Source organism: Podarcis vaucheri, assembly GCF_965113315.1.
Source record: "Podarcis vaucheri genome assembly, chromosome: 2".
NCBI classification, from domain to species: Eukaryota; Metazoa; Chordata; class Lepidosauria; order Squamata; family Lacertidae; genus Podarcis; species Podarcis vaucheri.
Window position 1 is genome coordinate 100329072 of NC_138760.1, and position 15666 is coordinate 100344737.

General features: G+C 41.8%; 1 protein-coding gene across 2 annotated transcripts in view; it reads left to right on the plus strand.

Moving 5' to 3' along the window:
• LOC309524629 (contactin-3-like) overlaps window positions 1–15666 on the plus strand; it is a 194731-nt gene that overhangs the window by 130090 nt on the left and 48975 nt on the right. For both annotated transcript variants that reach the window (XM_082209411.1, XM_082209410.1), the window contains 3 exons: window positions 7576–7712; window positions 11351–11480; window positions 13711–13861. In XM_082209411.1, the coding sequence (XP_082065537.1) occupies window positions 7576–7712; window positions 11351–11480; window positions 13711–13861 (418 nt within the window). The remainder of the gene's footprint in view (window positions 1–7575; window positions 7713–11350; window positions 11481–13710; window positions 13862–15666) is intronic.

Sequence of the window (15666 nt, forward strand, 5' to 3'; positions counted from 1 at the left end):
TTTAAGTATATATGTTTTAATCTCTGTACCAATGAGCAGGTTATCTTTTCGTTTTGTCTCAGTGGAAGCTGTGTCTGGTGTGATTACAATGAGGAAGTTATAGTCCAGATTTCACTGCAGAGATCTGCATTCCTTTTCAAGTCTATATTTGAGCAATTTGCTCTCCGTTACATTTGGTTGATCCCTGGTTCATAGGAAATTATTTCCAGTAAATAACAACAAGAAGAACAAAAAACAGTCAGTGACAGTGTTTTAGTGATTTCTGGAAACCTGGTGGTATCTCAAAGGTCTTAAATATGACATGTGCTGTTTCCTGGAATAACGTCTGACAGGAAGTTCAGAAAAGTTGATGTTGCTACTTTATTGGAAGATAAACGTGCAAATGGTTTAGCTTATTCATAAGATTTCTAAGCTGTGATATCTCCCACATTGTGACAAGTTCATATTTTGAGTCACAAGGTGATAACACCCTCAATTATGGAAAATATATATTAATCAAAAAAAGAAGAAAAAATCTCCCAGTGTGCAGAAAAGGATGAAAACCTTAATTATAAGTAGACATTTTCTAACTATAAACCAGTTAGCATTCTATAAGCGTCACCCAGGCAAATGTCAAAGCAGGAAAGATTAAATACAACTGGTTAATCCTGTCACATGGATTACAGTGGAGAACTGATAATATAAACTCTGTATTACTTTAACATATGAGGTGGTTATTTATGGCTAGCATAGCAACTGAATCCCACCCAACCCAAACATATTTGATGGACCATCTGAATGGTTGGGGCACTATATGGTATGGAAAGCTTCACATACAGACAAACTATGGATGTGTGGGTGCGCACATGAGCACGTGTTGTTTCTTGTTATTGCTGCTGCTGGTACATCATCATTGCCACTGCACAGCATACTTACTGTATGATCTGTTATTTTAACCAGTGTAAGAACATAAGAATAACACTCAGGGCCAGATTTAGGTTTGATGAGGCCCTAAGATACTGAAGGTAATGCGGCTTTTTATATGTCCAGCTGTCCTTTGTCAACAACAAATTGTTGCTGTTTTTGTGCTGAATATATGCTATACCAGCAGGTGGCCCTGTGGGTTAAACCACAGAGCCTAGGACTTGCCAATCAGAAGGTTGGCGGTTCGAATCCCTGCGATGGGGTGAGCTCCTTTGTCTGGTCCTAGCTCCTGCCAACCTAGCAGTTCAAAAGCACGTCAAAGTGCAAGTAAATAAATAGGTACCACTCTGGCGGGAAGGTAAACGGCGTTTCCGTGCGCTGCTCTGGTTTGCCAGAAGTGGCTTAGTCATGCTGGCCACATGACCCGGAAGCTGTACGCCGGCTCCCTCGGGCAATAAAGCGAGATGAGCGCCGCAACCCCAAAGTCGGTCACGACTGGACCTAATGGTCAGGGGTCCCTTTACCTTATATGCTATACCTACGGGACCGCCTCTCCTGGTATGCCCCACGGAGGACCTTAAGGTCCATATGTAGCAACACCTTAGAGGTCCTGGGCCCTAAGGAAGTTAGATTAGCCTCAACCAGAGCCAGGGCCTTCTCAACACTGGCTCTGGCCTGGTGGAACGCTCTGTCTCATGAGATCAGGGCCCTGCAGGATCTGATTTCTTTCCGCAGGGCCTGTAAGACAGAGTTGTTCCACCTGGCCTTTGGCTTAAAATCAGTTTGATTCCCTCCCCCTCTTTCTTTTTCCTTTATCCTCCTATGAAGAGATTGCACCCTAATGTTTTAATGTTGTATCTTAATCTTTTAAATTGTATTTTAATCAACTTGTTTTTATTATTGGTTGTTAGCCGCCCTGAGCCCGGTATTGGCTGGGGAGGGCGGGGTATAAATAAAAAATTATTATTATTATTTATTATTATTATATGGTATTTAAGGACCTAATAGCCATTTGCACATATTGCCATGCAACCAGTCCATGCAGAATGTAGGCACCCTATATATAGAAATGAGCAAACCAGTGATATTTTAGGGAGAAGGCTAGCAGACGGGGCCCATTACTTACATCATAGGAGCTTACACAACACAAAACACTGTTGCTGTGTATAGATTTTATTTTATTTGTTTTTTATCATATATTTTGGAAATGTACATCCAGTGTTTTTTCCCTTCAAATTTTTTTGGGGCCCCTAAGAGAGTGGGGCCCTAAGCTATAGCTTGTTTAGCTTATACGTAAATCTGGCACTTAGAACACCTGCTGGATCAGGCCAGTGGTTCATCTCATCTAGAATCCTGTTCTCACAGTGGCCAACCAGATGCGTGTGAGAAGCCCCCAAGCAGGAACTAAGGGCACCAACCCATTTGTGATTTCCAGAAACTGACATTCAGAGGGATACTGCCTCCAACAGTGGAAGCCAGCCGATAAACAACCTGTTTTTCATCTCAAACCTAATTGTCACAAGTGTCTAGAAGCAGCGGTGGACTAGCAGATTTGACAACTGCACCTGAATCCCTGTCAGTTTGCAAAGGTTATCATTCTGTGGCATTTTTTACTTTGCTTTTTTGTTTTTGCTGTGCCAGCTGAGGATTCCAAATCAGGCTCCCCACATGATAACAGATCCAGCAGTGTTGTAGCTGTCACTGTAACCCCTTCAACATACATCCTAGTCAATATTCTATGCCATTTACTAATGACAAGAAAACCATTGACGGTAGCGTTCAGTCCACCATGCTGTCTCTGCAGCTGCAGGTGGGGCCCACAATTGACAGACCTTAGTCTCTCCCAGCAGCAAATATAAGGCTATGAAGGACTGTACTCTTATTTATTATTTAATATATACAATACATAGCAAACTGTAGTGTTTTATTCCCTTATGGAATAATATATATCACAAAGATTTTTGGGAGAGCATTTCTTGTGTGCTTCCTGTGTGCATTGTTTAGCCTTTGCAATGGGAAGTGAAACATACCTTAATTTGCTATTTCTACAATAAAGAAATGCCTTTCCTGGGGACTTTTTTTTTAAACAAAAATTGTCAGCTTGCAAAAGAGTTTTATATTAAGAAAACAGCAATATAGTCTCTTGGCGTTCAGTGTGTTCATACTTTAAAATGCACAAGAGGTTATCTTGGTATTCTGCATCTATTTCTTACATTATATTGCTTCTTATCTCATAGCAACTTCTCTCAAAGCAACGATTATGTTAAAAAAAGAGAGCAAAGGAGGGCAACAGTGCCCTTAAGATTCACAAAAGGAATCTAGAGGGGGGGGGAATCAGACAATTGGATACAAAAACAAAGAATGGCTTCTAAGACATAGTATGGTATGGACAGCTTGTGGGGCAACTGGGAAGCTATGACCTTTGCATCAAAAGAATAAAATGCCAGCTTCAGATATCTAAGGATTCAGTTGCTACAGTCAATTAGTTTGCTATATTTCTTCATACAGAATTTTCAACATCACATTACAGAAAGATTCACAAACGCTACTGCTAAACTTTCAAATCTGAGGGAGCAAGTTGGCTTAAAACAAGCTGATGTAAATTAAGCTGGTGTAAAGTGATGCCAGGTCCAAACTCCATCCATCAGAAGTTCTGAACTCTGTTCAGGAGTGGAGTTACTCTTGGTTGAGCCAGCCTAAGCAGAGAAGAAAAAAACAAGCCTTTCAAATAGTGTTTCAGTTATATCACCATTTAAGCCACCATTTTGCTGGGTGCCAGGTTGCCAGATCCTGTGACTGAGCTGAATAGGTTTGGGATCCAGCTTAAGACCCGCTTCTCTGGTCCTCCCATGCCACACCTGTTTTCCATATCTTATGCAAGTTTGAGAGCCATTGGGATGGGATAGGTTATGCCCAGCTGAGCCGAAGATGAAAGAGTGAAGTCAGCATAGCCTGGCTGTGTCAGAAACCTCCCAGCTCAGCTGCAGACCTGCTGGATCCTAACCCACTTGTCCTGGTATAGGATTTCTCCTTTGTACTGTAACCCTATGCCTTAGTCTCCAATCCTACATGTGCTTACTCAGCTCAGCATGGCTTACTACTACGGTAAGTAGACTTGTATAGGATTGCACTGTTAGTCACTGGTGCCAACGTTAGTCACTGGTGGGGTGGGGTATTTCTCAGAAGTGTAGTAGGAGGTGGGTGTTTGGCTCAGTAGGTATGGTAAACCTGTTAACGACTGTTAACGACAGTTAACAACTGCAATTAGTCCTACAGGAAAAAGCAAGGGATAGTATGCAGATGACCAAAAATAGCTTTAGCATGTGTAATGAGACAAGAATCCAATATCTCTTTTCAGACCAGGTCTCTCCATAGTTTTCAGTTTGGTTGCAATGCCTGTTGTCTTTGTCCATGGAGTTTTCTTGGCAGGGATACTAGAGTGGCTTGCCGGTTCCTCCTCCAGGTGGATCACGTTTGGTCAAAACTCTCCACTATGACCTGTCCATCTTGGGTGGCCCTGCACAGCATAGCTCATAGCTTCTCTGAGTTATTCAAGCCCCTTCGCCACGGCAAGGCAATGATCCATGAAGGGGGACAAAAATTTCCCAGTAGTGATGTATGGAAGTGAGAGCGGGACCATAAAGAAGGCTGATAGCCGAAGAATTGATGCTTTTGAATTATGGTGCTGGAAGAGACTCTTGAGAGTCCCGTGGACTGCAAGAAAATCAAACCTATCCATTCTTAAGGAAATCAGCCCTGAATGCTCACTGGAAGGGCAGATCCTGAAGCTGAGGCTCCAATACTTTGGCCACCTCATGAGAAGAGAAGACTCCATGGAAAAGACCCTAATGTTGGGAAAGATGGAGGGCACAAGGAGAAGGGGACGACAGAGGGCGAGATGGTTGGACAGTGTTCTTGAAGCTACGAACATGAGTTTGACCAAGCTGCGGGAGGCAGTGGAAGACAGGAGTGCCTGGCATGCTCTAGTCCATGGGGTCACGAAGAGTCGGACTTGACTGAACGACTAAACAAAAACAATGAGTTGTAATAGTAAATAGTTCAGTTGGCTTCTGCTCCGTGCTTCAAGACTGTGCTTCTTAGTTCATTGGCCCTTCCCAGTTCTGGCTCTAGTTTACCCTTATACTGCTTCTCTCCGGATCAGCTCCTGCTAACCTCAGTTGCACATTCCCGACAATAGCAGGAGCGTAAGGAGCTCTGTATGTCTTTCTCTGTTTAGCTCTGGAATAGTGAGGTCACAAAATTTCAATGAAAAGTTAAAATAGATCATTGTCACTGACTCCTAGAGCCCTATTATATGGCTTCAGCTGTGCTAAAGGGCAAAAACTAATGCTTGGACCCATATATACTGACTGTGCTGAAGTCATGATATTTCCTTCAGATTATAGACTATTGTGGTAAAACAGTGGAGATGCAATAGCAAAAATGTTCTTTCCTAAAAAGTTTAATTACAAACATAGGCTTTTAAGCATAAGTTCTGTGCTCCATAAACTTAAAAGCTTCATCATTGCAGCATAATTTAAAGGTTTACTTTATGATGTATTTGAAATGTGATGGAATTACAGGTTTTCCCACTGATATTAAAAAGTACAAGAAAAGTAATACCCAAAATCTATGGGCTTGCATTCTCCTCCTGTTTGATTGTAGTAGAGCAGAGGCTGAGGAAGGAGAAAGAGGTAATAAATTTGCGCAATTGCAAATGTAGCTATTGAGTCAAGGGCACCCTAGACTAAGATGGTGAAGGTTGAGCATCAGCTGCATTCTCCAGGGTTACAGAAATTAGATATTAGAAGAGTTTTAGCAGAGCTCTAAGACATTGCCAGAGTAATCCTGTCTGTGAGTTATGCCCACTGGTCAGGACTACTAATTCTCCTGTGCGCACAAAGCACAATTCTGCACTGGCAGGAAAAATTACGACAATGTGGTAGTAGAGGAAAAATACAACCTTCAGGACTCAACCACATCACAGAGGAAAATTAGGATGTGACCTGGAGAGGAACAGACTTAAATTAGAATCCCATGTTCATTTAGGATCTTTTTCTCAACATGCATATAAATCTTAAACATGCAGAATAACTGGTATAGCTTTGAACATTCCCATCAGAATCATTGGAGAACCCCGGATAATTCACCCCAAGGTTGAACCACAAAGGGGATAGGACTGAGCATGTAGCCAATTTTTGCTATAGCACCAGAGGTATAAATTTCAAATGGGGAAGACAGATCTGTCTCTATACACGCTGATATGGTTTTTATTATGGAATGTTAATGTTAACCATTGCAAGGTACCTTGAGTAGCTATACACATTAGAAAGGTACAATGAAAATCTCAGTATAAATAAAATACATACAGGGATGAGTGGTGAGACCTCAAGGCTTCTTGGCCCATGAACAGGATAAGCAGTTACTGTTGTAGAGTTATAGCTCCATGTGCTAGTTATTGTGGGTTGCTATCACAGTACACCTTTGTGGGCAGATAGATCTCTTCCTGACACCTAGGAACCACTCACCCACAATGGTACCCTTTGGCACACCAGACACATATTCCCCCCTCCCCCCTCTTCTCTAAACCTGGCTTTCTGGAGCAGGGGACATTGCTTCTGGTTCTGGTTCATCTGCCTCCCCCCACACCTGTCTTTAAAGTTATTGCTGCTGTCAACCACTTCCCATGATGTAGGCATTGCCTTCATCTGTGCATTTATCTAAGTTCGGACTCAAAGCCATGGTTCATGTTCACTGCTGCACTCTCCTTTCCCACTGAGCTACTGGACAAATCACAGTGTTACCCTTCCCTGGGTTTGCTATTATAGTTTTCATTCTTCTTGAGGAGTTGTGAACATGTATGCATGAGTTCCACAGTAAGACTTGTATCCTTCTCCTGAGAAGCCTCTAGTTTTCTATGTTGGGCCTTCTTGTACAATGAGAAGCACAGTAGTCTCTTTTCCAATGGCCTAGTTATACATTGTAAGAGTGTACTGGATTGTGTTATATCATGAGCTCATTTGACTACCACCGTGCTTTGATTAATGCCTTCTGTGCCTGGGTGATGTAGGCGTATTGCTGTTCCGCAACATCCTTATTTCCAGGCATACTGTGGTATTGCCTATCAGTGCTGCTTCTGTTAGCTGTTGTCTGTTCCTGGGTGTGCATTGTATTGTGACTACCTTATGTGGGCATGAAGCCTGCCATAGTAACCCCATATTATGTAGTGGAACAAAAGCATCAGCATGCTCATATCACTTTTACATAACAGTTCTTTGGGTGTGGAACAAATAGTTGGCGTCTGAAAAAAATGACTTAAAAGGCTCAATAAATCAAAGATCCAAGGAACTATTTTGCTGGGTGAGGAAATTTCATGGCTGCGTACTCTCCTCTATATGGAAACTTTCCTCCTGGCTGTTTATGCGTCAGTGAGACATGGCATCGAAATCAGCACCAGCCGCCGTAACGTTAGTCGTGTTAACAGGCCTAAGTAAAAACACAATGTGGCGTTAATGTATCATTTAAGGAACTTTATTTTATTTTTTTGGTTCAGAACATTCCCTGCATTTACTGTTGGTCAGCTGCTTTCCAAACATGCTTCTGTTACCACCTTCTTGAAGAACAATACCCCTGTTTATTAAGGCTTTCCTATCCTTTTGCTTTCCTTTAAAGCAAAGCCTCACTGGGTTCAACTCATAAAAGATTTTGAAGCTGCGGTGGAGGACAACTTATACTGGGAATGCAGAGCGAGTGGCAAACCCAAGCCATCCTACAGGTGGCTGAGAAATGGAGAGCCTCTGGCATTGGAGGTAATGGTGGCTGTTCTTTTTTTGGGCAGGGGGTGGGGTAGGCATTCTTGCATATATGTAGACCATGGACTCCGCAAGTAACTCAAAACGAGCTGACAAAGGATAATGTTATGCCTCAAATAGCTCCTACAGTTAATTGTTTACCAATAGCAAATTATGCTTAAGAGGATTTATTCTTTGGCACATGGGCTAAACTGCATTGCCAATGTACATGGTGCTGTTGGCACATGAAGGTTGTGCGCCCATCATTTCTGCCTATTCTTAAAATTACTGTGAATTGCTTGGGTTGTACTGTATGTAATGCTAATCCGAGTCTGTTTATAAATGCGATAAATAAACAACTCAGAGCAGATCCATTAAAATTAATGAGCCTGTCAGTCATGTCTATTAATTTCAGCGGGTCTATCCTGTGTAGGACTAGCATTGTATACTACTCATGGTTCTTACATTTACATGAGCAGTTAGCCAGGTTATCTATCCTACAAAGAAGGGTGCCTCCAGGCTTAATGGAAGTCGTTTTCATCCTGTATCACATTGCAGGGTGAGAGATTGTCTCCTGGCTTCCCTCATATATAATCATTTCTGCATTGTTTATGTTGCTCACTTATGCAAATCAAATGGAAAGGTTGCACATAAATGCACAAGAAATCAAATCTATTGAGAAGTGTCGTTTTGCCAACAGTCAGCTTCCCCTTTTCCTTGCTGAATAGACAAAAGCAGTAGATAGGGAAGGCAGGGGAGGACAGAAAATTTATTGGCAGGCAGTTACTATGAAAATTACATAGTCTAACAGATGTTTGTTGTCTCGTAGTATCATCTACCTGTGTGAGTCTGAGAATATCAACTTTCTTTGATGTATACTACAGTGGTACCTCGGTTTAAGAACAGCCTTGTTTACGAACTATTCGGTGTACGAACTCCGCAAAACCGAAAGTAGTGTTCCGGGTAGCGAACTTTACCTCGGTCTAAGAATGGAATCTGAAGGGTGGAAGGCCACCGGCGGCGGGAGGCCTCATTAGGGAAAGTGCGCCTCAGTTTAAGAACAGCTTTGGTTTAAGAATGGACTTCCGGAACGGATTAAGTTCATAAACTGAGGTACCACTGTATATCACTTTTGCACATTCCTAGTTGCTGGTTTCAGGATCAGCATTTGTTAGGCAACTGTTGTTCAGTTGGACAAGATTCCTAGTAGACCAAGTACAGTGATAACTAACTGAGTAGTAGGGTGATAAATAACTAAGAGAGGAATTTGGTATAGCGCTAAGTTAAAGTCCCTTAGCACTAGCAGATTTTTTTGCGCTAGTGGAATGGTACTCATGGCTGGTTGCACAACAATTTGCTTGGTTTTGCTTTAATTCTGATACTTCCTATTGTGCAATCTGTTGCACAACAAGCTTTCCGCGCGCATAGCTGTTGTGCAGGATTTCATATTGTGCCCCCATTATTCTTGCCCTTCTGTTAGCACAACAACCCTCCCGCTGGCAGTCAGAGAACGCTGAATCTGAGCCTAGGGTTGTATCTAGTGCTAGTTCAAGATTCTATATACATGTATGGAGGACATGTGGTCTAAACCACTGAGCCTCTTCGGCTTGCCTATCGGAAGGTCAGCGGTTTGAATCCCCATGATGGTGGTGAGCTCCCATTGCTCTGTGCCAGCTTCTGCCAACGTAGCAGTTTGAAAGGACACCAGTGCAAGTAGATGAATAGGTACCAGTGCGATGGGAAGGTAAACGGCATTTCTGTGCACTCTGGCACTCGTCACAGTGTCACTTTGCATCAGAAGCAGTTCAGTCATGCTGGCCACATAACCCTGAAAGCTGTCTGTGGACAAACGCCGCCTCCCTCGGCCTGAAAAGCGAGATGAGCGCCGCACCCCTTGGTCGCCTTAGACTGGACTTAACCGTCCAGGCGTCCTTTACCTTTACCTATACATGAACATCAGTAACTTAATAGGAGGTAATTCTGGGGGGGGGGGGACTGTACACAGATTTATATTAGGTCTGCAAAAGGATGTAGGAGGAGGGGACTCTATAGTCTATAGACTCTGAATTTGAAGATAATCCTGGATCTCTCCAGCCTATGAAAACATGGAAAGCAATATTCTTAAATGAAATGGGCATTTTAAGAGCATATATTGATTACAGAATTGAACTGGCAAATAAAAAAAAGTTCCCTGAGAAAGTTAATGAGTTTGAGATTATGGATTTTAGAAACCTAATAATTGCAGATAAATTAAGTGGGCTAAAGTGTAAAGTTCCCCAATATGATGAGCAGTTTCTTCGTGCCTTTGTTCACAGACTGGATGATCTAAGAAATAAGACTCCTAACTTTATTTTGCCAGCAGTAGCTGAAAGGATCAGAGTCGAAAGCATTGGTTATAATTATTTCTCACCTCTACGCACCTTTGAAGGTGAGGCAGGGAGTGATACAGGAGAGGGCCTTTTCTATGGTGGGATCCTGTCTTTGAAACTTACTCCCCAGGGGAGCTTACCTAACACCATCTCTGTTATATCTTTATGCAAGGCAAATACGGTTTTTATTCGCCTAGGCATTGGAGGATGTTTACATTTGCTGATTTGATTGCCAGACTTCAAAGGTCTCTTTAGTCATATCTTCTTCTATCACATTGTATTGTATTCTTCATTGCTATTACTAGTGGGGAGTGATTTGTAAGGATTTTAGTGTGATTTGTAAGGCTCTATTACTAATTTCTCTTCTAGTCATGTTAGTATTCTTTCTTTCTCACAACTGCAAAATGAATCCCTCCGTGGCTTAAAAAAATCATTCCTAAGTGAGAATCATGGACCACAAAAGTGATGGTGGAAATGTGATACTGGCCAAGGGGGCTGAGTCCTGCTGCCCAGATGATCAGGCAAAAAACCCGTGCTATTACAGTCAAGGCTGATTGATGTTCTCTAAGTGCCTCTAAAGATAAATTATAAGTTCTTAGGTTTCTTTCTTTTTATTCAAGTGTGCATAAATTGTGATAAACTGATTGCTGAATGTGATAGCATATAACATTATTATTTGCATATTCAATAAGCAATGATATAAACTTCCATCTACAGTCTGAATTCGTGCTTCATGTATATATACCCTGTTCAAGATGAACAAGACCTCTGTTTCTTTCTCAAAACACTACACCCAGTCTCTGGAGTTGTAATATGACTTGACATTCCGAAGGAGCAGAATTGATCCCCCACCCCATGCTAGGCTGCAAAACCGTTTTATAGAAGTAGGCATGCTTGTAAGCACCAAAATTAAAGTGAGTTGATCCCCAGGATTGTTAGGAATAGGGCACATTGACAATCAAATCCAACTCAATTTTCTCAGAATTCAAAAGAGGATTTTCAAAGCTGGTGTTCCAGTTTGAGGCTTATATCTGCTGGATAGCACATAAAGCCTTGTAGCTCATAAAAGCCATTATTACTGTTATTATTGTTGTGCTACTCTCTTTGGTCAGAGCATGCCAGAAACTTCACAGTTGACTCAAGCATCAGTTAAGCTACGTTTAAACTCTTCAAATGAGATTTGATAAAAGCATGGGGTATAGTTGTGCAGTCAAAATAGCTTCCCGTGTCTGTTTTACCAGTCATTTAAAGGCATATACATTTCTAACTTTTGCTTTTGCTGTCCAGGGAAGAATACAAATCGAAAATGGGGCTTTGATCATAACAAACCTCAACTTGACAGATTCTGGCATCTACCAGTGTATTGCAGAAAACAAACACGGGACAATATATTCCAGCGCTGATCTCAGAGTTGTAGGTAGGTCTAAAATTTCCTGTCTCTTTCATAGAATCGTAGGGTTGGAAGGGACCCCGTGGGTCATCCAGTCCAACCCCCTGCAATGCAGGAAACCTGCCCACAGTCATCCCTGGGTGGCTGAAACCACCACCCACTGATTAACAGCCAGATGCACCAATCCATTGTGCCACTGTTACTAAATATGTATTTCCATGCCATGTAGTTGTCAGAATGATTGCCTTAAGAAAAAAACAAGTGGCAAAACTTGGGGTGTTGTTGTTGTTTTCTCATTGCAGCAAAGCAACTTCTAATTGTGGTGCTGCAATACTTTACTCACCTGCATCTAGAGGATGTGCTAGATGGGTGCGGGGGTGGAAGATGAAGCCTGGTGTGTTTTACAGCCCAATCATTCACTGCTTTAAAACGAGGACACCAAGATAAATTATTAATTAGGGGGAGAGCAGAGACAAAGGCTTGGATGCAGTCCCAGAGATTAAAACTAATCACACGATCTGGAAGCAACTTCGGTTCAGCACATTACTCAGGTGTGCTGACCTTCTGCATCACGGCCCTGGTATTCCTGGGAGAGCAATGTCATTTAAAAAGCAATAAGATGGGTTCCTGTGACCCCTTCCTTGATTATGGAGACAGGGGCCAGTTACTGAGGTTATGCCAACTTGCTTTTGAAAACAAATGGCAAACACTCAATCAAGGCTGAGTGCTTGACTCTCGGCGCTTCCACAGAATTCTAATAACAAGCACCCTTTTTCACTGATAAGGCAGTTGAGAGAAGCCTTGACGACCACCTCGTGCAATTTCCTTTTAAGCATTTCTAAATAGTTACCAGCATCTGTTCATTGTTACAATTCACAAAGGTCACATCAAACTATCCTCACAGCTATATACAGCACATGGGGTTGTATCCAGCCAGTGCAAGTTCTCAATCCTCTCCTTTCCCTGTGCAACCCCTAAATCTCACCCACAACAGATTTAGGGGCCATGCTGGGAGAGAGAATGGCAGGGAAGTTCCACTGCACAGCCCAGAATTGTTATGCTAGCAGAACTGTGTAGTTGGAACCACACACGGGCTATATTTGGCCAGTTGTCTCACTCCATTTGTCACTTGTAATATAACCTGCTCTATTTGTACTGAAGAGCATGAGGAAGCCAAGTGGAGCCTGCTAATGGTTTGAGGTTGATTGCAAGGTTATTAGTTTGAGAGTTTTTTTGTGTGCCAAAAGCAGTTCTCTGATATTGCAGCACTCGATAAATTTGCAAAAAAAATCACTTTAATATGAGCCCAAAATCAAACTAAAGGTCAGCTCACATGGCATCATTTTAACATTGCCCTTCTGCTCTTTGAAGTTATCCTAAGCTGTGTATTCCAAGGAGGCCTGTTCTGCTTCCATTTTGTGTTCCTTCATTAGCACCTTGGCTGAAGAGGTTCCATATTTTCCAAAATGGTTGGCTGGCAAAGAACTCGCAAACCAAGCCCTAAATGCACTTGAAAGCTTCCTGCCAAAATCCTCTGCTGAAATGAACAAGGAAGTGCTTTTGCCTTCTGTCCATTGCCGTAGCACTTCCCAAAATCGTTAATGTTAAGTCTTCCTCATGTTCCTGATCTAATCAAAGCAACGCTGTCACCTGCTGATTAGCCATGAAGAACTCTGATATTATTTTGGAAGAAACGATCATTTTGTACTCCACCTGAAGCCTATACCAATTGTTTTGGGGCCCTTCCCAATCCTACTAGTAACAACACTATAGTATGTGTTTCTTCATCGCCACCAGACTGGTAAAATGAAGCAGTCATCAGCATTATCCCATTGTAACCCACATCCTGACATGCTAAGAGTTGTGTCCTTATGCAGTTTCTGAAATCAAATTACATTCAGAAAAGCTAGTTTCTCTGGATAGCAGTTGCTGGGAGAAACTGGTGGAAGAAAGATGTACTTTGCTTGTAAGCTTCCTGCAGGCATCTGGTTGACTGTTGTGCAAAATGGAATTCTGGACTAGATAGACTTCTGGTGCGATCCAGCAGGACTCTTCTCATGTTCAATGAAATGAAAATGAAGTATGCATTTAATTCCAGCTGAATTCAATGACAATTTAATGTGCAATAATGTGGAATGGTAATTCAGATTCTTCGGTGGTTAAATGAAAAACGGGCCTATTTTAACTCGCGGGATCCACTGAGGCCATGGCAGAGAAAGTTGTGTTTCATAGTTAATATTCTTTTTTCCACTGCTAGCCTCTGCTCCTGACTTCTCTAAAAGCCCGATGAAGAAGCTGATTCAGCTTTTAATTGGCAGCACAGCTCATTTTGACTGCAAGCCGAAATCTTCCCCTAAAGCGACGACTACTTGGAAAAAGGGAGGTGAGCTGCTCCAAGAAAATGAAAGGTATTATGTGAATCATGAGTGCTTCCATACTGCAATTTAAACTATTATTCTTAGTCCCTATCCTGAATAATAATAATAATAATAATAATAATATGCACTAATCTAAACGAGGTAATAAACATGCAAACACAGCTTTTGTAAAAGTAATTGAGCTTCTCTTTTCCCCCTTTTTGGATCCACCAGAGTAACATTCAAGTCCACTGAAACAACATCCTGTCTCCCCAGTTCCCCAGCAGATACACTGCACATACATTCGGTCTTTTTCTGATTATATGGTTAAGAATGGTAGCTACAGAAGTGTTGCAACACTTCAGAGGATTGATTTCTTGCGAAGTGGTCTTTCATACACACAACAGCCTGCCTCGCAAAATGCATGAGATAGGGTGTGTGCTTGTTGTAATGCAATATATAAACACAACACACAAACACACATAGATTGCAACATCAAGGAATTTTAAAAGATAGGAACTGAAGATACCAGGGTTACAAAAAAGGAGCAAAGGCCTTAATAGCTAAATAACCCCTGCTTATAATACGAAGGCTGGAGGTGGAATCCTACACACTCTACTAAGGAAGAAGTCTGACTAATTTTTTTCCTGAGTAAACATACTTTTGTGAGTTTGCAGTGGGGGTTAGGCTGTATACCTGACCAGTAAAGTGAAATTGAAGTATATTCCTAAGCAAACAAAAACAAAAATACTTTATGCCCCAGGAAGCTTATAATCTAAATTCAGTTAGTCATGAGCAGGAGAAAGAATAGTGGAAAGTAAGCAACAGAAAGGGCAGGGAATGGTTGTGAGCAAATGCAGAACATGTACCTGGGCTTTGTTTCACTTGAGCGTGAGACCTAGGGAATTAAGACAAAGGCTTCTCAGATGAAGGACATTTTCAGCTGAATTTGAATAAAGGGGGTCACTAGGTAGGAAATTGTAGCATCAAATGAGGTTTAACAACCTGACAGCATTGCTCCAGGAAGCCTTGCCAGGTTGGAATTTTATCAGCAAAGAGCAGTGGGTGGTTGTTGTTGCAATGTTTGAAGCAAAGCTGGAGAGTCCTCAGATGCCTCATTCAGTTCCTAAGGCAAGTACACAAATCTTGCCCCCTTCCTCCTTTTTTCAAACATTCCCCCAAATATGGGGAAATACTTCCACAGGGAGAGAAGTTCTTTTAAAAAACACACAACTCAGTGTGGTTCAGCACAGCACTAGGCCTGCAAATGCATGATGCCTTGATCTAGTTGGGAATACAGCTTCTAATGCAAATAAGGATGCACATCCCATTGAAATGTTCAGTTCAGTGCTGACCAACACTATGTTTCCATCTATCTTGTGCAAGACTTGATGCATTTAGATACCTTTTTTTCTCTCTCTACTAAATTGGATAGATCTGAACATGAGGAAAGTTAGGGATAACTGTCAACACTACTAGAACAACAATATCAATACTGAAAATGCAACATCATGAATATCTGTATATCCCCAAATACTAAATTGGGTCACTGTCTAGGTGACAGAATATAACTGGCCTGAAGTTTGTAAAGTTTTGTTCCATTCACTGTGTGTGAGAGGGAGAGAGTGCACAGCTGATTGTGGAAATTAGAGGGGGGAAAATACAGTAGAAGCTATATGTTGAGAAAAAGGTGACGTACTCAGGTAATGCTGCAGGCGTAATATCATTTCATACAAACTCACGCCCTTTTCCAACAGTTGGGCATTTTAGCACAAATTGGCCTTTAGCACAAAACTGATCAGACGTTGTCATTGTCTCTGGAGATTTGATTTGTGCCATAGTGTCATCATAAGCAA